Source organism: Halichoerus grypus, chromosome 13 (genome assembly GCF_964656455.1).
Source record: "Halichoerus grypus chromosome 13, mHalGry1.hap1.1, whole genome shotgun sequence".
Classification (NCBI taxonomy): Eukaryota; Metazoa; Chordata; class Mammalia; order Carnivora; family Phocidae; genus Halichoerus; species Halichoerus grypus.
In genome coordinates, this window is record NC_135724.1 from 74,731,300 (window position 1) to 74,753,567 (window position 22,268).

The window sequence follows — 22,268 nt, forward strand, 5'->3', positions numbered from 1 at the left end:
AAAGTTTAGCGCTGGTCACGAGGAAACGACTTCAGAGGACTGATTGGAAAACTCACCAAAGAGCGTAAGCTGCACACACGCCCCGACGGAACTTGACTGGAGGGAGGAGCCGCAAGAAGGGCACTCGCGAGCGCGCGCCTAGTGTGCGCAGCAGCAGTAGAAACTCTACGGCCCCCACTATGAGCCAGACGCGCAACCGCAGTGGAAGCTCCGCGAGCCCGGGGTGGGGCGCGAGACTAGGGCGGAGCTAGTCCTTAGCGCGCGCTGACGCGACGAGTAGCGGCGGAAGGGTGTGGACGCGCAGGCGCCGCGGTGGTTCGGGAAAGGGGGTAAGGAGGCGGGGCCGCGCAGGCGCCGTGAGGGGCGGTAGCGGCGGCGGTGGCGGCGGTAGCGGCGGCAGCTGTGAGGGGGTTCCGGGAAGATGGTGCTGATTAAGGAATTGTGAGTGGGTCGGTGGGCGCGAGCAAGGTTACCCAACGGCGGTGGTGGGAGGCTCACTGATTGAGAAGTGGCGGAAGCGGAATATTCCTAGAAAGGAGCGAGCCTCTGGCTGGCCGCTCCCTGCGCGCGCCCCCTCCCCCCGGCTCGCGCCCCCGGCCCACTGAAGGCCTCACCGTTGCGCGCCCCCAGACTCTCTCCCCTGGCGTTGCCGTGGTAATACCGCCGCCCTCTCCCCTGGGGCGGAGGCGCCTGGGTCCGGGTCGGAGCGCGTGGCTCGGGAAGGCGAGGCCGGGAGTTTCCGCTGGGACCCGCCTTCTCCCCACCCCCCACCTCCAGTCCCAGCCTGGGCCCACCCGCACGCCCGCCCGGGAGGACCGAGCCAGGGGCCGAGTCGGAGCCCGAGGGTGGGGAGGCGCGGTGGGTCTGACAGTGATTTGTCGTGTGGGGTGGAGCTTACCTGCAGCCCGCGGAAGATGGGTTTGCCAGGTGAAGACAGCCCCGGTGTCGGGACTCGAGGTGGGACGTAGGCCCCTGAAGTTCAAGCAGGAGCTGGGAGTTCGGAAAAACTGCGCTCCTCAGGGCGGCTCAGTTGACTTAATCAGGAGAGCCGTCTCTCTGCTTTGAGTCTCAGTTTTCACATCTTTAAGATGGGGTGACTGGGTTCCACCTACTTCACGGGGTTGACGTGAAGAATTGTTAACACGTGGCCTGTCAAATGGAAGGGTTTTCAGGTGCATTAGACCGGCGGAGTGATTTTACTGAAAAGTTATGGCATTTCCCACCGGCAAGCACTGTAACTATCACAGGAAATGTTTAGCCATGATTGTTGAGTTGTCACAGCTGGTTCGTATCGTCAGCATCCTGTGGGCAACTAGGGATTTCGAGTATGGCCTGTTCTTTGGTTTTTCAAATGCTCTTCTCACTTTAAATTCTTAAACGTAAATTTTGGCTTAATTTAGTTATCTTAAGACACCTTATCTTTAGTGTTCTCAAACTTCCTTTAGAAAGTCACTACTGTCACTTCTCTGCTTAAAACCCTCCAAAGCCTCCCTATCTCATTGTGAATTAAAAAAGTCCTTAAAATAGCCCACGAGGTCTTACACTATTTTCTCTTCTGCTCTGGTCACATTTACTACCCTGCACGTGCCCGGGTCCATTTCAAGCTCAAGCTTCCTTATAGTTATTTCATTACTTCAGGGAAAAAGCTCAGGTCAGGGCCTTTCTGCTTGCTGTTCCCTCTGCCTGAAGTGCCCATCCCTCATCTCACTAACCTACCTCCTTCAGGTCTTTGCTTAAGTATCAGCTTCTTAGGGAGTCCCTCTGAAGATCTAATTGCAACCCCCACTGTTTGGTATTTGCCTTTCCTGCATTATTGTTGTCTGTAGCAATTATCACCATCTAACATACAATACAGTCACTTTTTTTTTTCTATTTTACTACATGTATTCTCTTGCTACATGCGGGCTCCATGAATTTGTCTACTTTGTTCACTTCCATATTCCCAACTCTTAGAATAGTCCTTGGAGAATAGTAAGGGCCCAATAAGTACTTGTTAAGTTAATGAAAAATTAACAACTTTAGTCAGTGACAGGGATCCTCAGAAAAGACACATTTTTGGATAAAGTTTATAGTGTTGAATTCTGGATTTATATAAAGTTTTTCTTCCAAGTCGTTTATACAATGTATCATGAAAGTTTTATTTATTACTCTGACATCTTTGTAATGTAGGTAGGTGGCAGATATTAAGACAAATGGAGGAAACAAGACAGAAGGAAATTGACTTGGCCCAAGTCACATAGCAAGTGAGTTGCAGAACTGATCTACGTCGTAGATCTCGTCATTTTTATTAGAGTATTTCCTCCCTCCTAAAATGTGAATTAAGTGTTCAGTAGATCCCTTTGACAGTTATGTGAGGAGTATCAAGCTAACTCATGGAAAGAAGTTCCCATTGGGAATTTGCATGATATGCTTTTTGTGAAACTGTTACTTTCATTATAAAAATTTCAATGCGCCAAGGTAACACATGCTGAAATGTGCGTAATTTTTTTCCTAAGGAGTTATAAATTACATTTTTTGATGTTCACTCTTCATGTATGTCTCCCTAGACTTTTTTTTTTTTCCTCCTTTTAGACTTTTTGAAAGCAGAGGCTGTTTTTATCTTGTTTCTAGTACCCGGCATAGCATCTAGGCCACCATCCTGTAAGTGCTCAGTGTTGTCGAATGAAAAAAATGATTCTTCCTATTTTCAAGTCAACTTTCTAAAATCGTTTTTGGTTAGGAGCAATGAATAGGTCATTCCTATGTGAAGATGTTAAACTGTAAAATACTTTGGCAAATGTTTGTTGTTTTAAAAAATGCCATCTATTTTTGACATAAATTAAAAGGTTAGAAATGACTTTTCAGGGTGGGGGAGTTCCCTTTAATTTGTTATTTAAGCAATAGATGAAGTTGCCATTAGTATAAAGTCCTAGTTCTAAAGAACTAGTTGTTAGTTCCATTTGGAAGATTATTTTCCTGAGGATTTTCAGAGAATTTTGAAAATTTTCAAATTGTTGTAAAAGTTGAATGAGGCTTTGAGGAAAAAAAAAAATCAAAGTCTGTCTATTCCTTTTACTTTTCATTAAGCAAATCTTGAAGAATTTATTTGACTCATTATTCATCCAGAATGTCTTCTTCAGTCACTTTGATTTTGTGAAATAAGTTTTGCTTGAAGTGTTGTTATATAAAAATAGGTTCTTCCCACCAGTGAGTAGTTGTTAAAATTACTCAGCAGTGATTCTTTGGTTTTGTGAAAGTTCCGGGAAGTCTTTAACTCTTTCCTCTCTATTCCTTCCATTTCTTCTGCAGCCCGTCATCTTGGTTCAGGCCTTTGTAAACCCTTGCCCAGCCTCCTCAAAGATGGTTATTCCCCACACTCCTGCCTCTCAATGTTTTTTAACCAGCTACAGATGACTTCTTTAGATTGGCTGTAGTCATGTCACTTCCCTTTTGGAACAACCTTCCTGGATTCCTTGTTGCCTAATAAATGTAATAGATTTCTTACCATTGTATTCCAGGCCCTAAAAATATGCTCCCAACCTATATCTCTGTCTATATCTTTCTTTATCTTCCAGAATAAGCTCTCAGCCTCTATATCCTAGTCTGCCTCTCCCCCCCACCACACCCTCTTGGCCCCAGTTTATTTTCTCTTCCTGGGACAGTGAGCAAATCAGTGTGTACTCTGAGAAGACAGTTAAAAGGATTAGGTATGCAAGGATTTTTGTATAACAGGTTTATTTTTTATGAGAATAGGAATTAGTAATCATGGTGTTTGAGAATGTTCGTTGTCTTTAGGTGACCATTATCAGAAAGACAAAGAGTGATGAGTGACCCCTGATAGTGAAGGAGGGGAGAATAACAGGAGGCATGTTTTATACATGTTGGAGATCAAGGTGATGTGAGGGCTCAGGCATAGATGTTTGAGGAGAATAGGGAGAGAGGGGTGGGTGGACAGTGCAGCTGAAGAAAAGTTGGAATGAGGAAAAACTATTGGGAGTTGTCTGTAAAATGAAAATCAAGGTGACGGTTGTGGGGTTTTTTTCCCTCTCATTATAATAGAGAGTTAAAATGGAAGTTTATGTAACACTGCTTTGGTACCTTTAGCAGGGAAAAGTCTGAGAAAGAACAGGCCAAAAAAAGAAGTTGCTGTCTTGGACACCAGCTATTATTGTGAGATAATTGATATTCAGGGATTTTCAGAGTTTATGCTAGAGATAAGTGAAGGTACTTCCCTATAAAAATCTGGTGATAAAATACAATATTCTGATATAATTTACCATAATATTATTTTTTTTGAATTATATATTCTGGGGCATTATGCCTCCATCTCAGTCCTTTTGTTGGTCTAGTAACAAACTCTTGGACGAGATCAAACACCAATCAACCTTATATTGCGTCTGCCCTGGAAGGGGTTCTATTTCTAAGTTTCAAAGTATTTCCCTTGGTGAAGTTTTTTCTTGTTACATCTAAGGGACCTTTTACTTGTTTAATAAAACTGAGGAATAATCGGGTAGTGGGGAACAATTTTTGGAAGCATTCATTCATGAGATTCAAGACATATATTCTATGAGAAATATCATAAAAACAAAATATATAGCATATAGATGGAGAATGAAACCATACTAAAAATTTCATGAGGGCAACCTGACTAGACAGTCTAAAAATAATGTATTCAGTACCCTGTAATTTTCAGTGATGAGTTTTCTCTTGTTCCTTTTCTCCTCACAAGAATCTCTGCAACTGCGTTTTTGGGGTCCTGGTACAATGAGAACACTAAATGGGAGTGATCATTGAGGCCCGCAAATGGTAGTTTTATTTCCCCAATTTAAAAATTCTTATTTAGAGCTGTAGGCATTGTAAAGACAATGACATCCTTGTATTACGCCATCATTGGATTTAAGCAAAAGTTCTAAGTGTAGAGATCTGTGTTTTAAAGCCAAATATTTCATACGTGACATTTTTTTTTTCTTTTGTTGTTTTAGCCGTGTGGTTTTGCCATGTTCTGTTCAGGAGGTAAGTCTTGCTTTTTTCTGTATTATTTTGTTGATACAGCTTATTTCAATATGTTAAAGTCATATTTAAAGTCATACAATTTAAAGTTGTATTTACTTACCTTTACATTCCAGTTTGTGACAAAATGAATTGTGGTGTATTACAGATAATTCATTGTAAATGAATTCTGTTACACTGCCTTGTTTCAGAAGGCTCTAAAGAATGTAGTTTAATCTTCTTCCCAGTTCAGGATTTCTGGCTACAGTATCCCAGAGAAAGGAGGTTCCAGCCTCAACAAAGCACTTTAAGGCTAAGTAACTTGCTGCTTAGAGGAAGTCTGTTTTACTGTTGGATATTTTAAACATTTGTCTTTAAGCCAAAATTTGCTTTCCTATAATGTTTGTTGTTTACAGTTCCTTCCACTTGTGCAGTGGGAAATAAGCCTATTCTGTCTGGCATATGGTAGCCCTTCAGGTTTTCTTTTGGCCATTCTCTCTCCTGCCTTCAAGTTCTTTTGTTCCATCTTCTTTACATGAGGTCACAGGGTTACACATTCCCAGCATGTTCATTTGGCCTAGTATAACATGACCTGTAGACTTCCTCACCAGCTGGTCTAACTGCCGCTTGTGTTGTAGTTGTTGCTCTTAACTGAAAACAGTATTCCAGACGTGGTCCGACCAGCATGTAACTGTGAGAGATTATTGTCTCCCTTGATCTGCACATAATACAGAAATACACTACCTGTTCAGAACTTGCGTGTCCTTCGGTTGTAGCTATTTGTGGTAGAGCCAGGAAGGAAGATAAAAGCAGAGAAACTGAGGTATGTGGTATGTGTAGCAAACCCCACAAAGCCCTCTGGGTCGTTCTGTAACTTGCACACAGTTTGCACTTGCTCAGTTATCTGGTTTTCCTGGAGCTGACAGTAGATTAGAAGCAGTGAATTGGAAGTGGGACAAAACAAACTGATAACCTAAGAAGTGACAGCTGACAGAAGACAGAAAGGAGAAAAAAAAAACAAACCCAAAATGCAGGAACTACAAATGAGTAGCTGTCTGGCACAGCTTAAAGTAGACTTGAACTTAGCTGTATGTATCTCAGTAGTGCTTGAGGTTTCCCCATGTTAAAACACTCAAGACAAACCAGGCACCCCTGTGCTTTCCTTGTGCAATTGATTGTTTGAACTTGAATGTGGAAATTGACATTTGTTTTTGTTAAATTTTTTCTTTTGTTTCAGTTAGTTGGATCAACTTGTCGAAATCTTTCTGACTTGGTGTTGTCACTGAAAATAATCTCAGCTTTTTCTTCTATTCAGACTTACTAAACATGCCTTCTGTCTCTATTTAAATTAGTCTTAAAAATGAGAATGAAAGGCTAGTGGCATGCCACAAAATATCAGTTCATTAATAACATTTTTTTGGATACTGTTGTTTAGTTGTTTCTTTGTAAAGTTCTGTTACTCTGTTCCTGACCAATATTAAATTTACCTTTTGATTTAGAGACATTTTAATCGTCTTTTAAGAATATGACAGTGTTGAAAAGTACATTTTAAAGGACTTAAGGATTGTAGCATTATTGGACTAATCTGGTGTTGTATCACAAAAACCAGAGAAGAAATACACTCTCTCTGCAGTCTAAAATCCCTACAGAAATTATCTTTGTTGCTTTTAAGAAGTGTGTTTGGTTCTAGCTTCCTAAACCCAAATTGAGTGATTGAGTTAGTGTGTGTTTAAATTAAGCTTCAAGATAGTGTCATATTCCCATGGACTTTTAAAATATAAATATTTACTGAGCTTACAACTACTCCTATTTTTTGTCTCAAATAAAATGTTCATTTTCAGTAATTTCATTTTTAGAGATAGCTTTTCTTTGAAAATGTGCTTAAAAACAAAGAAAAGCATTTCTTCAGGCTGTCCTCACCTGGAGGAAGAGATTTAGCCAAATTTGAAGAGATTGGAAACCGTGCCATGGTTGAGTCACTAGAACAAATTAGAACATGAGAACTTTGCCTTTTATTATTTGTTGGAACTGTTAGCAGCTCCAGATTGGCACAGAACAGTACTGCCCACTCACAGGTATTGGTTCAGGCCATTGAGGATTCTGGTTCACTTTAAAATGAGAGAGAAGCCACTGTCAGCAATTTCTTGCCTTTTATAGTAATTCTTGTGTATTTGTAATACTTTAAAAACAGTTTCTGTTTATTGGAGAACTTTACAGTTAACAGTTTTGATCCTGGGTATCCAGTATTGATTCTCTTGAGGTGGACAAGGGCTAAATTGGGCATGTCAGGCATAAGTCGTTGGAAAAAAGACCCCAGAGGTCTACTAAAATTTGGACTGTAATGGTTCTTTGTATTTTCAGGCTTTTAAATTATGCTTTATATACCTCCTCATTATCATTGACAGTGGTATTCTGGTTGCTCATCTTTCTTAATTAGCAGAGTAACAATTCTATTCCTTCATGCCTTTTTTTTTTCTTCAGAATTTTGTGAAATTAAATGAGATAGAATAGACATGAAAGTGCTTTGGAAAATACAAATATATATTATACAAAAAGCTGGGCCAGGCATCAAGGTGTTTTCTTGATAAGTGGGTAGTACATATGAAGGCACCCCAGAGTATTTGTAACTAGCAGTTTTCTCAAATCATGGAAATCTTGTAAAATATTAGAGTTTGTTGAAACTGTATGATCACCTAGTGTTTAATCTTCCTAAACATTAATTTTTAACTTGAGTCATGTTTTCATATGGAACAGATGTGCTGAATGATTTGGACAAGCTTTTCTATATCATATATGGTAAGATGTTAGCATAGGAAATTTCCGCAGGTACTACTGGCTTAATGAAATTCTGTGCTCTGAAATTCCAGTATCAGGTTGGGCAGCTTTACTCTGTTGCAGAAGCTAGTAAGAATGAAACTGGTGGTGGAGAAGGAATTGAAGTCTTAAAAAATGAACCTTATGAGAAGGATGGAGAAAAGGGACAGTATACACACAAAATCTATCACCTAAAGAGGTAAGCTGATTGTTCACATCTGGTACTTAGTCATTCTATTGAAGATGATGCCTTAATTCTCCAGCTTACTTATTGAGCAGATAACTCCCTAACTTCCTGGGCCGTGTGCTGAGGTACTTTTTAAATTTTACTCTGACAATATGTTGCATTTTAATTTTTTGAGAGAACCCCCCCCTTATTGGTAATTTTTTAAATTATAAAAGTGATATAATTGTTCATAAAAAAATTCAAACGACAGGGAAAGTTATAAAATAAAAACTTAGTCCCCGTCTCTTGCCATCACATATTCATAACCCCAGGGAGAATCACTAGAAACAGTTTCTCCTTCCGGATCATTTTCTGTACATACTCAAATAAGTTTTTTTTTTTTTTTTTTAAGATTTTATTTATTTATTTGACAGAGAGAGAGAACAAGTAGGCAGAGAGGCAGGCAGAGGGAGAGGGAGAAGCAGGCTCCCCGCCAAGCAGGGAGCCCGATGCGGGGCTCAATCCCAGGACCCTGGGATCATGACCTGAGCTGAAGGCAGCCGCTTAACCAACTGAGCCACCCAGGCGCCCCTCAAATAAGTTTTTAAAATGAAAATAAACTATCACTTGTGTTATTTTTGTTTTCTACGGCAAACGGGATCCTACCATACATATGGTTCTGCAGTTGGCTTTGTTTTTCATGGAGTGACACATTGTGAACACCCTGCTGTGTTATTTAATGTCCATGTCCTCCTTTTGAAGGCTGAGTGACCTTTCCTAGTGTGAACAAAGCATAGGTGATGTAACTATTCTCTAAATGATAAGTCGATTTAGGTGTTTTAGATATTTTCCTTTTTGCAGGTTACAAATAATATTTCTGTGAACATGGTTGTACATGTCTTCATGCCTTAGGTTACTATTTCTCTAGGAGAAATATATAAAAGTGGGATTTTGCTGCAAGGACATGCTTATTTAAAATTTTCTATTACTGCCAGATTGCCCTCCGAGTGTTTGGTAGTGTTCATTTTCCATATTTTTCTCCATTTATTTTTTTGCCAATTTGATATGCAGAAATAGTCTCTTGTTTAAATTTGCATGCTTTAGGGGCGCCTGGGTGGCTCAGTCCTTAAGCGTCTGCCTTCAGCTCAGGTCATGATCCTGGGGTCCTGTGATCGAGCCCCGCATTGGGCTCCCTGCTCTGCGGGAAGCCTGCTTCTCTCCCACTCCCTCTGCTTGTGTTTCCTCTCTCGCTGTCTCTCTGTCAAATAAAAAAAAAAATCTTTAAAAAAAAATAAATTTGCAGGCCTTATTAGTGATGTTGAATGTATTTTCCTATTAGTAGACCATTTGAATTTCTTGTGTGACTTGACTGTTGAAATCTTTCATTCATTGTTTTTCTCTCTTTGGTTTATAGAAGTTCTCCTGAGTTTGGCTGTCTCATCTCTCTCTTTGGCATAAATATTTTTTAAAAAATACTTAAGAGAAAGCGAGTGAGTGGGGGGAGGGGCAGAGGAAGGGAGAGAGAGAATCTCAAGCAGACTCTGTGCTGAGCATGGAGCCTGATATGGGGCTCGATCCTACGACACATCTTGCCCTGAGCCACCCAGGCACCCCGGCATAAATATTTTAAAACAGAAAATGCATACCAGTATTTGTCTAAGGGCAAAAGATCAGTAATGGTTTTTAAGAGTCCATTTTGTCAGTAGTCCCTCAAATTTATTAAAAGTAGGAGGGATCGGGACGGCTGGGTGGCTCAGTTGGTTAAGTGTGTGCCTTCGGCTCAGGTCATGATCCCAGGGTCCTGGGATCGAGTCCTGCATCCGGCTCCCTGCTAAGAGGGGAGTCCGCTTCTCCCTCTCCCTTTGCCCCTCCCCCTCTGCTCATGCTCCCGTGCTCACTCTTTTTCTCTCAAACAAATAAAATCTTTAAAAAGGTAGGAAAGATCTTTGGTCTTTTCTTGCCTTTATTGTCTTCATATTGAAATGAGTAACACCCATGTTTTTGTAGAGCTCCTTAAAGTTGTAGGTGAGCTGTGACAATCAGTGTTTCCTGTTTTTTTCAGTTTAAGACCACTGCTTGGTTTATACTGATACATGAATATAAAGTAGATTATCACTTTACAGAATCTTAAATTTTATTGTGTTTTTTTTTTTCTCCTAGAACACAGTGTTTCTTTATTTCTGATGCAGATTTGAATGAAGGCAATAATTCTGATCAGTTACCCATAAGACTGTCTTATTCATGGTTCCTGTTAATTTGTTAGCACCCTAAGTATATCTAAAAAAATGTGTCAGTTGGAGAAAAATGTGGCATCTAGACGGTATGATCTACATAGTATTTATACTATTGAATTTGCTTATGTATACTTAGTTTTATTCTTTAGTATCTTACATTTACTCATTACTTGAATTTTACCAACACATAAAACTTTTTTTATTGTAAACATTTAACTTTCTCTGGGGATTGTAAAATTAACCAGAAAGTTCAATATATAAAACTTTCTGTTGGTGTATTATGTCCATGTGTGAATAATCATGAAATAGATTCAAAATACCCTTCATTTTGAAAACTGAGAGTTGGAAGTTTGGGGAAATGTTTGATATACCATTACATGGAAAAGATTAGTTGCCAAATATGTACATAAATATAAATATGCACTACATTACATGTATTTTTAAAAAACTAATCAGAAAAGGCCTAGAAAGAGATTCACTAAAATGTTAATTTTTTTTTCTCTTGGTGGTGGGATTATGGGTGATTTAAATTTTTTTTTAATCTGCATTTTTAATTAGAAAAATGATAAATATTTTGAGACATCTGATTCAGATGACATTCCAGCCATAAATAATAAATTTCTTAAATTGAAGAGGGCTATATAAATATGGTTAGTTCAAGAGATGTTATTGTTCTGCAGAGCTTATTTGGGGACAAGGTTCAGAATTTTTCTCAGGCTTTTAATAGATTAAATAAAGGAAAATCGTGGCTCTCTGGAGGCCAGCCTCCCAGTGCTCTCATGACTTCTTCATTCCTAGAAGGAGCTGAAATCATTCCCAGTAGCCTTTGGTTTTACCCTGTCACGCACTCATTTACTCCTTATTACGCCTGTTGAAAAATAGGTGATACGCCTCTTGTACCTAAGAGGATACTGAAGTGCATGTTTACCCAAAGTCACACAGCTAGTAAGTGGCAGAATGGTAACTGACCTGGATTCTCTGGGTTCTAATCCCATGCTTTTTAGTCACAAGTAGGCAGTCCCAAGTCCCTGACAACAAGCACTCAGGACCTGATGAGCACAGGTGTCCCATGAGAAGGGAGGGAAGGGGGTCTGATTGGATGGGAAGAGCTGTTTGATGCCCAGGGAAGGTTGGCTTTGTCACACAAAGATAGCAGCTGGGGACAGCATGGAGAGGCCTGATACAGGAAAGGAACAAAGGAAAGAGGATGGCACTAATGGATCTCAGGCAGTGTGGCGGGTGGTAGCCTCTCTGACAGTGAAGAACAACCAAAAACCCGTCAGCCAATAAAGACAAAACCAGGACCAACTGTTGCTGTAGTCTGGGGGGAGGGAACAGTCACAGGGCACGGCAGTCAGAAGTCCACATGCTCAAAGGCATCAGCGTTGTGCTGAAGGCCCAATAGCCACAGGATAACTAGATTATGGAAGGGCAAAGAATCATTTAGCAGTGAGTGCTGAGGCCTTCACTGTGCCGTAGGAAAGCTAGCAATCACGACACGGGGCTGGCCTCGCAGCTTGTCAGACAGCAGTGTCCTGCAGGGACAGCAAGCTCAGCATGCTGTAGACTTACCCACGTTCCTAGAGAGTTTTAGAGCTAACTCCCTGAGGAAGTTAAGTTTGTGTCCAGTAATGTATGTTCCCTTTTTCAGCTTGGGCTCCACTGGGTAACTTCTAGTGCTGTGTGCACTATCACTGTATAGCAGCAAGAGAATTGCAGACTCGGCAGGCTAAATTTGTTGCCTGAGACCACCGACACCTTGTTGTACATTTGAGATAACTTGAAATTCTGAGATTCACTTTACCCAGTGGAATCAACTTCTCTGGGTTCTCTGGCCAGTAAGCTTTCCCATTTCAGCAAAAACACTTCTGGGTGTAAGATACACTTCATCTTAACCAGAAGATTGAGAAACAATCTTGGCAAGGTATTAAAAAACCCCATAATTTAGTGACCATTGACTTTTTTGCCCTCTTGAATCTTAAGTAATAATCTTACAGGATATCTTTCCATATCCTTTGATAATTTACGGTAAGTAGTTGCCCATGGTAATTCTAACCAGAGGATCTAATCCTTACTGGTCACTGTACATGCTCTAGGTGGGAGCTCAGGGATTCCCCATAGCAACCTTTTTTAGTGAGGAAATGAAGGTCCAGAAAGGTATAAGTAACTAGCCCCTGTGTCACTGCTTTTGGTAGCAGAGATAGGCCGTGAACCCAGGCAGGCATTGTGACTCTTAATCACTTTGCTCTACTGCTGAGCCCTGTGGGAGGGTTAGAATATTTTCCATTTTCTGAAGTGAATGCCAAAGGAGTTTACAGAGAAATTCTCCCAAGACCATGGATTTCACCGTATCCCATGTTCTCATAGTCTTTAAAGTCTCAAGTCATCTTCCAGAATAAAGTTAAACTTAATAAGCCACTCAGGATTATCCATGTCTCTCCAATTGTTATTAACTGTTCAGAATAAAAACTATTGGCTCTAAGCAAGCCTGACTCTTCATTGTCCTCTAGAAGTGCCATGTTTAGCCCCTTAGGTCCTTTTCTTCTTGTGATGTGGGGTTGCCCATAAACCCAGTTTCCTGAGCATAGCTCAGCTCTGTCCTGTGCAGAGGCATTCCTTGACTACTTTTCTTCTTCCCTAGACTCCATCACTTTTTGTCATGTCTATTCATTTTGACACCTGATTATGTATTTCACGTGTACATATTTGTCTTATACCCCATTTACCATGGAAGTTTGAGTGTTTCCTTATGATGTTCAATATATACTTAAACACTTAATCGTGGATGGTGGGGAAGGAGGACAGACTTTATCGGGCAAAGAATTTTGAAGCAAGGCAAGGAAATGTGTTGCAGCCTTTGAGATGGTTATTTTAGAGAAAAACTTGCAGCTCTCCTGAGACTTCGTAGTACGGAACACACTGACCAATCCTTTTGTTGTTTTTTTTTCCGCTTCTTGGGGAAAATCAGCTTTACTCTTTTATTCTTCATCAGCATTATATCTTCACCATCTCCAGTCAGTCCTGAATGACGGAGAATTCATAAAGCTATGCCAACTCCTGAATGGTCTTGTTCCCCAAAGGTTGAAACAACAGAGGTTTAATTGAAAATCGTTTTAAAATTTCATGTGGTTCCAGTTAAGAGCTCATTTTTGTAAGCAAGAGAGTCATTTGCCAGGAACTAAAGTTACGTTCATGTTTAAAAATGAAAAGTTTAAATCACCTGAAAATGCAAAGATCGATCATACGTGATGATTCGCATCAGAGAGCATCTTTGAATAAGTATACATAAGAAATTGATAAATATCAGCTCAATATAGTAATTCATTCTTGAGTTGAAAATTAGTCATCAATGCAAAGTTTTATCTTTGTGTATAGTTCTAAGTCTTCAGTTTTGCACATTTCAGAGTTGTCTAAATAAAGAGTGATCCTATTCCAGAAGAGTATCAGAAATACTTCTGTAATGCGTTTCCCTTTTATGGTATATTTTGTTTCTCATTGCTAATCTGTTTTGTTATGTGGAAAGCACTTCTTTCCCTCTCTCTTTTTGTTATTTCTCTTAAAACTTTAAAGTCTTGTGTCTGGTTATTTTACTCTTTTCCCACAAATCAGGATTTGAAGTCATTTTGTAAATTTTTCCTGTTATTCTACCCATTTTTTCCATCTTCATACCCACCACATTAGTGCAAGTTACCATTATCTCTTTCTCTTGAACTTTTCCAGTTGCTTCCAGACTGATCTCTTGCCACCCATTCTTTTGACTTAATAAGTAATGCTGCTATGAACACTTGTGTACAAGTTTCTGTATGGACATATGTTTTTATTTCTCTTGGATGTGCGCACGCACGCACGCACACACACATACACACACTCTCCTAGTTGGAATTATTGGGTCATATGGTAACTCCTCACTTTTGAACTTCCAGACCCGTTTCCAAAGTGACCGCACCATTTTACATTCCCCCCAACCATGTAGGAAGGCTCCAGTGTCTCCATATCCTTGTCAACACTTGCTGTTATCAGGTTTTGTTTTGTTTTTGTAATAGCCATTTTAATGGGTGTGAGGTGGTATTTCAAGGTTTGGATGTTTTCATGTGTTTACTGTTAATTTGTAGATCTTCGGAGAAATATCTGTTCAAATCTTTTACCTGTTTTGTAATTGGGTTGTCTGTTTTAAGAGTTCTTTACATATTCTAGATACTAGCCTCTTATACATGATTTGCAGTTTTCCCCCCATTTTGAGTTTTCTGCTCACTTTCTTGATAGTGACCTTTGAGGCATTAAAAAGTTTATGATTTTTTTTTAATTTATTTATTTGACAGAGAGCGAGAGAGGGAGTGGGAGAGGGAGAAGCAGGCTTCCTGCCTAGCAGAGAGCCCGATGTGGGGCTCGATCCCAGGACCCTGGGATCATGACCTGAGCCAAAGGCAGACGCTTAACGACTGAGCCACCCAGGGACCCCTAAAAAGTTTATAATTTTGATTAAGCCCAATTTACTTGTTTTTCTTTTGTCATTTATGCTTCTGGTGTCCTATCAGAGAAACCATCATCCAGTCCAAGGTCCCAAAGATTTACATCCACATTTTCTTACAAGAATTTTATAGTTTTAGGGGCCACCTGGGTGGCTCAGTCGGTTAAGCATCCGACTCTTGATTTCAGCTCAGGTCATGATCTCAGGGTCATGAGATTGAGTCCCGTGTTGGGCTCCATGCTCAGCAGGGAGGTAGTCTGCTTAAGATTCTCTCTCTCCCTCTCCCCTTCCTCCCACCGGCGCTTGCTCGCTCTCTCAAAAAAAAAAAAAAAAATTTTTTTTTTTTTTTTTTTTTACAGTTTCGGCTCTTACATATAGATCTTTAATCCATTTTGAGTTAATTTTTGCCTCCATCCACTCTTGCCCACTCCAGTTAATTTTCATTTACTAACATGACTACTAAATTGAGTCAGAATGTTCTTAAAACTTAAATCTGGTTGTGTCATTCTCCTTCTTAAAGCCTTCAGTAGCTTCCCGTCATAGAAAGAATAAAACCCAAACCCTTCGGCTTATAAAATGGGTCTTATTGTGATCTCCCTGTCCCCTGCTCACCTCACCATCCTCATCTTGTGTCTGTCCCTCTGTTCCCCCTTCACTACAGTCTAGCCATGTTGGAAGCCTTGTAGTGACCCAAGCAGGCCAAGTCTTTAGCTATTTCAGGACTTCGGGGCCTGTGTCTTTATGTGGCTGGCCCTCCTCACCCTCAGATCGCCATTGTATTTTCACTTCCTCAGGGAGGCCTTCTTGGGCACCCTTAAACCAGGTACTCACTTGTGCAGTCCTCTGTTCCTTGACTGCTGCACTTTGGGAGAGGTAATTCACTGCCTCTTGGTATTTACTGCTCTGTTTCCTGCTTCTTTCCCTGGAAGGTGAGCTCAGAATAGGAATTGTTCATTTACACAGTTATTTACGTAGCCCCTGGTACAGTGGACACTCAGTAAATAAATACTTGAGTGAGTCAATGAGTGAGGTGCCCAGTGTATTTAAGGTATATTTCATTTGATTATAAAATGAAAGATTATTTATGGCAAATTAATCTCGTCTTCAGATTCTTCCATATGTTTTTCTACATTTTGATGTTTACAGTAGGTTGTAGGATGGAAAAATAGAACTCAGCAGTTTGCTCATTTTGTTTACAAGTGGATGTAAAACTTCCACAGGAAAAGTGCAGTTTGAAATGATTTCCCAAGGTGTTATGTATCTCAGGAACAGATTTTTAAAAAAAAGAATGCTCCTAGATCAGAAGTTCAGTGTACATTACGGTCATTTATTACATATCTTTTAAACCATATAAGCCCTTTGTTTTCCTCTACCACTGTTACAAAGTTGTCTTACCACTTAACAGGTTCACAGCCATTGTTATAGAAGTTAAATCTTAATATTTATTTCCTTTAATATTTATTTCCTGTCAACACAATTGATGGAACGTTTTGGTTGAATTTTACCCTGAAGTTAAATGTTCTTTATATGCATTCACAGTTGGGGTGGGAAAAGGACTATGTATGGCAAAGAACCTTTTGTGCTCTTGGACATTATTTTATATCTGACTCTTAGACAAATCTAGAAGTGTTTACCTTGAGTTAAGCACTGTCATGAGTGTTGGTTTGTCATGAGAGAACATTTCATGATCGTTGGGAGAACAAGAGGAGGAATGTCCTTGTTCATTTATTTTTGAAGACCTACCTCCATTTTGTTAATTCAGTTAATATTTATTCTTTTTCTGAGACACTAAGCTTCCAAAACAGAATTTACTTCCTAGGTAGGTGATACTGAAGTAGGAAACCAATGTATAGGCTGTTAATTATATAAGTGGTTCATTTGAACCACCTTGTTAGGAATATTTTAAAGTTGGCCACTGAAGAAAATTTCTCTCCTTTAAAGCAGAATTGAAATATAATTTTATTTACTCCATGTATGCATTTTCCCTGTGTTTAGTCCATAATTAGATTCACTGAGGAGAGATGTTTGTTAGTGTTCTCGTGTTAAATGTAAAAAGCGAGTCAATTTGAAATAACTGGCTCAGAGGTTTGGTCATTCTTAACTAAGTCAAAAAGTTGATTGTTGGGATTCACATAGTGGAAAAGTATCCTGGAAATAAGAAAACAGGCATTTGGGAGCAAAATGAAGACATGTTAAAACTTTCTTGTAGATTTGGTTCTTGCTGACCTTTAGTGACTGACTGCCAGTATTCTGTTTGGGTCAGCAAATTTTAGAGCTTTTGATGAATGTTTAAGGTTTTTAGACTATTGGGCACTATGGGAATAAATAGGATAATTAAAATATGTTTCTGAGCTAGTATGCAGCTGTTTTTTTCCCCTGCCTTTTTCTTTTCTTTTAAAAAAAAAATTTAAGATTTTATTTGTCAGAGAGAGAGAGAGCAAGTGTGCGCACAAGCAGGGGGGGCAGCAGGCAGTGGGAGAAGCAGGCTCCCTGCTGAGCAGAAAGCCAGATGTGGGACTCGATCCTAGGACCCTGGGATCATGACCTGAGCTGAAGGCAGATGCTTAACGGACTGAGGCACCCTGGCGTTCCCCCCCCCTTTTTTTAAAGAATTTATTTATTTATTTTAGAGCATGCATGGGCCTGTGGGGGAGGGACAGAGAGGGGAAAGAATCTTTCCTAGACTCCCCACTGAGTGCAGAGCCAGGATCCCAGGACCATGAGAGCACAACCTAAGCTGAAACCATGAGTCGAACCTTTAACCAATTGAGCCACACAGGCACCTCTTTCCTGCCTTTTTCTACTTTGACCACATGAACCAGTGATAGATCTGTTTGTCATACTCTAGATGGATAGGTAATCCTGTGGTATATTTTAAAAATCACCCATATGTATTACGTTATACCCTGATGAGACCTCTCCCAGTTAAAGGGATTTTGGTTTCAGTTCTTGAGCAATGAAAGAAATAATGTGGACTTCAGATAGTCTTTGACTTTTAATATGAAAGTATTTTCAGGTATCTTGGCTTTATTTTTGTGAGGTTATGCCCCTTTGCATGAATCTTCTAGATTTGCAAAGAATGGGTGCTCAAAGAATTCTCCTTTATTGTTATCTTTTCAGGGTGTAAAGGCACAGGTAAATCTGTGTGCCCTTGGAATCTCGATTATAATGTCACGTATAATAGTGCTTCAGCTTTTCTTTTCCAGTGGTTTAATTTGCCACAGTAGCGGAAGCTCCAAGACATACATATGTTCTTGTGTACTGAGGAGGCAACGAAGGGGCTATCCACACTACCTCTTTTATAGCTGCACGGCTCTCTGGCTGGTGGGGCTTCCTTACATTCATCTTGCTTAGCTTCCAAAATTCATAGGGATGCCTCTGGCTACCTGCTCCATCTTAGTATGGAGGCATAAGTCCTTTCTGGGACCCAAGTCTCCTCCTTAGTTTGTTCTTTCTCCTAGCTTAGGAAGTTAAGTTGTATTTGACAGTTCTCAGAGAAGCCGTTCTGATACAGAAAAAGTATGTAGGGCTTTACGTTGGAGGATATAGTTTTGACATGTAGTTATTTAGCCACTTAAATGCTGGTTACATGGAATAATAAATTAATGTGTAGCTTGCAGTGCTGTTGGAGGATGTAAGTGAAGAAAGGCACGTGAAAGTACTCAGCTTCATGTCAAATTATAATTAAAGAGCAGTACCTACTGTTTTTTGAGCTTTTACTGTATTATGCAATGTGCTAATAAATACATTATAGGTATTAATCTGAATCCTCCCAATAACCCTGCAGAGTAGGTCATAGGAACTGTGTTCAACTCGTGGGGAAGTTCAGAGAGCCAAGTGATGTGTCCAAGGTCACACAGCTTCTAAGTGCTAACATTGGGATTTGAATCTGATCTGTATGAAAAGCCTATGCATGTAAAACTGCTTTCTTTACAATCATTAGAAGTGGTCATTCTATTTGCATTTCTTTGAAGACTGAAAAGACTGATTTTTCCATTTGTTTGTTAACCAGTTGTGTTTTCTGTTTGTAACGTGTCTGGGGATGTCTTTTGCCTACTTACCTGTTGGCATCTTTGCTGATTACCTTATGAATTGGCACAGACTCCTCATGTATTATATACTTATCCCTTTTCCGACTATACTTGAGGCAGCAAATGACATTCATCGTCCAGACATACAAAATTTTATACTTGGATATGCTTTTTTTTTTTCTTTTTAAGATTTTATTTATTTATTTGACAGAGAGAGACATAGCGAGAGAGGGAACACAAGCAGGGGGAGTGGGAGAGGGAGAAGCAGGCCTCCCACGGAGCAGGGAGCCCGATGCGGGGCTCGATCCCAGGACCCCGGGACCATGACCTGAGCCGAAGGCAGACACTTAATGACTGAGCCACCCAGGCACCCCAATACTTGGATATGTTTTAAGATCTCATTTCCACCTGGGTTCCTCAGATTGTTACTTTTCTTTAAGTTTGTTCTGTAAAATGTATTTAAAGACTTTTATTCAGAGATACTCCTATATTCTAGGGATTCTTTTGTGTTAAACAGTGAATGTGGTCTAACCACATGAGAGAATTTCTGTGTTGTATTATGCGCAGCTTAAATAGCTTCAGTTAACTTTCAGATTTCACCTTAGGGGAATAGAGCAGAAGCCCGACACAAAATTGTTTCTTTTTTGCCCCTTAAATCCTGTATACAGCTAAATGTTCTTAATCATGTTGTAGTTTTACATTAATTTTCCACTTGATTACTTTGGGATTGAAAGTGAAACATGTTGCTAACAGTCAGCCTGAGTTGATGAAACTTAGAACGTAATCACCTTTGATGACAGTACTCTTTGAGGTTGCCCAATAGATGCCAACAAAGAAGTGATGGTACTACTGAAAATATATTCAATGTTTCTCACTTCACAGCAAAGTTCCTGCGTTCGTCAGGATGATTGCTCCGGAGGGCTCCTTGGTGTTTCACGAGAAAGCCTGGAACGCGTACCCCTACTGTAGAACAAGTAAGCCTGGTTCCTGGCATTCATTCCCCGCCTCTGCCCCACTGCTGAGGAGGAGAGGGACTCCTGGTGCCGATGCCTTTGAGAAGGGTGACACTCACGGAAGTCCTCTGTGGGTTCTTGGGTAGTCACTGCAGGTGCTGTGGCAGAGGAGAGATTTCTCTGGGTTCCTCCCCCTAGACCTTTGTGAGGGGCATTGGTTCATTCCCAGATGAGAGCACCTTGAGGTCCTCGCTGACCTCACTGGCTCCAGGGGTGAGACCTGAAAGGTCATCCACACTCAGAAGTGTCCTTTGGTGTAGTTTTAATAGTATTTTTCCTCATATTGCCACATATAGTAGGGTAGGAATATGGCAGACTTCTGAAACAGTTTCCTGTTGTTTGCTGATTTGGCCTTAAAGTGATATATTGCTTTTGTGACATTATTCTCCCATTGTTTTAAAATTAGATTATTGACTCTATAATCTAAGGTAGACTGTAGTGTCACTTGTATAGAAACTTTTGCAGACATAAACTACTAAATGCTCTGTGTTTTCAGGGAGTTTAATCATCGTGACAGTAAATAATATGACAGATTGTTTTGACTTCGATTAATATTCTGAAATTTTTCCCCTTTTATTGCCCACCTGTCAATTATGCCTCAGTTGTAACGGTGAGTAAAACTATTTTTGTGTCACATACTCTTCATCTTTAAATTTTGCTTTACATAATAATTATTTTCAGTCATTCATTGCTTTTTAAAATAAAACTGCCCACCGCTGCATGGCTCCTCCTCTGTGCTCTTTCCACCAGCCTACACTCCACCACATGTTCACAGTGTTAGTGGGTTTTTTCCAGCCTTGTCTCAAAACCTCCCTGTTGACTTTATTTTGCTTCTGCTACTTCCTTTGAATGCCATATTTGCTCACCAAACCTCCCAGCTTCTTTAATATTAGCCCTCTATGCTGCATGACAAGTAGGGTTGTTTAAATTATTTAAAAGCATGCAGCATTTGGTTTGCTTGACAAGTTTATAAAAACAGGTAGCTAATGATTCTTTGTCACTTGAGGATCGGTCTTATAGAGTCAAAGCACGGATGCTTATGCTGGGGAAGGCTCCTGCAGACAAAAGCCGCAAAGAACCAGTGAAAGATCACTGTCATTTTGCTGTTGTGTTTTCTGCAGAATGAATATATGAAAGATGATTTCTTCATTAAAATTGAAACATGGCACAAACCAGACTTGGGAACATTAGAAAATGTAAGTTTCAACTCTGGGCTTTCAGTGCAGAAGCCTCTGGAAATGGGAATACTGTTGTAGTCCATTCTGTCATCACCCGAGTGATATCACCTACGGGAGACCGGTACCTGGACACACCAGGGCATGTCCGATTACAGTGAGGCAGGCCAGCAACCAGCAACAAACGGGGCATTCCCTTTCAGCCCCCTTGCCTCGGTGCGGGAGCAGACTGTGGGGAGAGTTGCTGTTTTTATCAGCTCTCTCTCTCTGGGACAGGGAGAGCAGAGATAAAATTCACAAACCGATTTTAGCCGTTAACTTTAGATTTCTTTCATCTTTTCATCTCTGTATGTTTGTCAGAGCTACTCTACAAAGCAAAATTGACTGCTTTAATTTTCACCTCCACTCTGCTTTGCTGGGTTGATGTCAGAGAAATGGCCAAAAGGCGAGGAGGAGGAGCAACTGTGAATGTTTTACAAAAATGTTGACAAGCTTCTGATTTTTACAAGTTGGAGCACATTTATCCCTCAAATAAATTTCAAGAAAATCATTTAAGACTCAGTGTAATCATTAACTTTTGATAAGATGTGTTAGAGAACTTGGCAAACCATCTGGTATGGATCGATGCCCTTGGCCCAGTGGCTGTCAAAAGTGTGGTCTCTGGACCAGCAGCAGCATCTGGGAACTTGTTAGAAATGCACATTTTCAGCCCTCGCCCGATACGTATTGAATTAAAATCCCTGGGGGTGGGGCTCAGTATGCTGTGTGTTGTACACGATCCAGCTCAAGAGCTCCAGTTGGAGAACTGCCGCTCCAGCCTCACCATTACGCTGTTACAGGAGGTTAAGTTCATGTTGTATTTTTCGCTTTTATGTGATTGGTGCCAATTAATAGAACTTTTGAATTACAATTGGTAGTATTTGACTTGAGTTTTTCTTCCGGGTGATCATTTGACATTTCATGTTGGTTTTTTTTTCCACAGTAATTCTAAAATTTAGAATCTAAATGAGATCATTGGGTGTGCTTTAGTCTGTGTATGAGTTGATCTGCCTTTTCTAGCTTCCAAATGGACAAACTTTGGCATTTGTAAACAGTTCTTAATTGGTTCATAGAGGGAGTTGTAGAAATGATTAGTTAACATGAGGAGTGGAGGAATTGCTGTCCTTTCAAAACTGAAAATTCAGGAAAGGTTTTAAACCTCACGGTGTAGCTTCTTGAAATCTAATTATAATGTCACCTTATGTTCGTCTAGGACTTAAAGGTTACAAGGACTTGGTCGTGTATCATTGGGTTAAACATAGGTTAGGTACATTTTGTTATATAACTCATCTCTAAGGGTTACCAGAAAATAATGGTGACAGATTTCTGTTAATTTGGCAGCATCCTCACACCTCCTCCC

At 40.2% G+C, this 22,268-nt stretch overlaps 1 protein-coding gene across 4 annotated transcripts in view; it reads left to right on the top strand.

Annotated features, from left to right (window-relative positions):
* Positions 1-328: 328 nt before the first annotated feature.
* PITPNB (phosphatidylinositol transfer protein beta) overlaps positions 329-22,268 on the top strand; it is a 63,193-nt gene continuing 41,253 nt past the window's right edge. For 2 of the 4 annotated variants that reach the window (XM_078060825.1, XM_078060824.1), the window contains exons 1-6: positions 329-441; positions 4,962-4,992; positions 7,836-7,981; positions 19,564-19,655; positions 20,297-20,304; positions 20,816-20,890. In XM_078060825.1, coding sequence (XP_077916951.1) covers positions 422-441; positions 4,962-4,992; positions 7,836-7,981; positions 19,564-19,655; positions 20,297-20,304; positions 20,816-20,890 — 372 coding nt within the window. In that variant the 5' untranslated portion in view covers positions 329-421. Of the gene's footprint in view, positions 442-4,961; positions 4,993-7,835; positions 7,982-19,563; positions 19,656-20,296; positions 20,305-20,382; positions 20,891-22,268 lie in introns of those variants that run through there. The other 2 variants (XM_078060823.1, XM_078060822.1) reach the window with 2 other exon arrangements.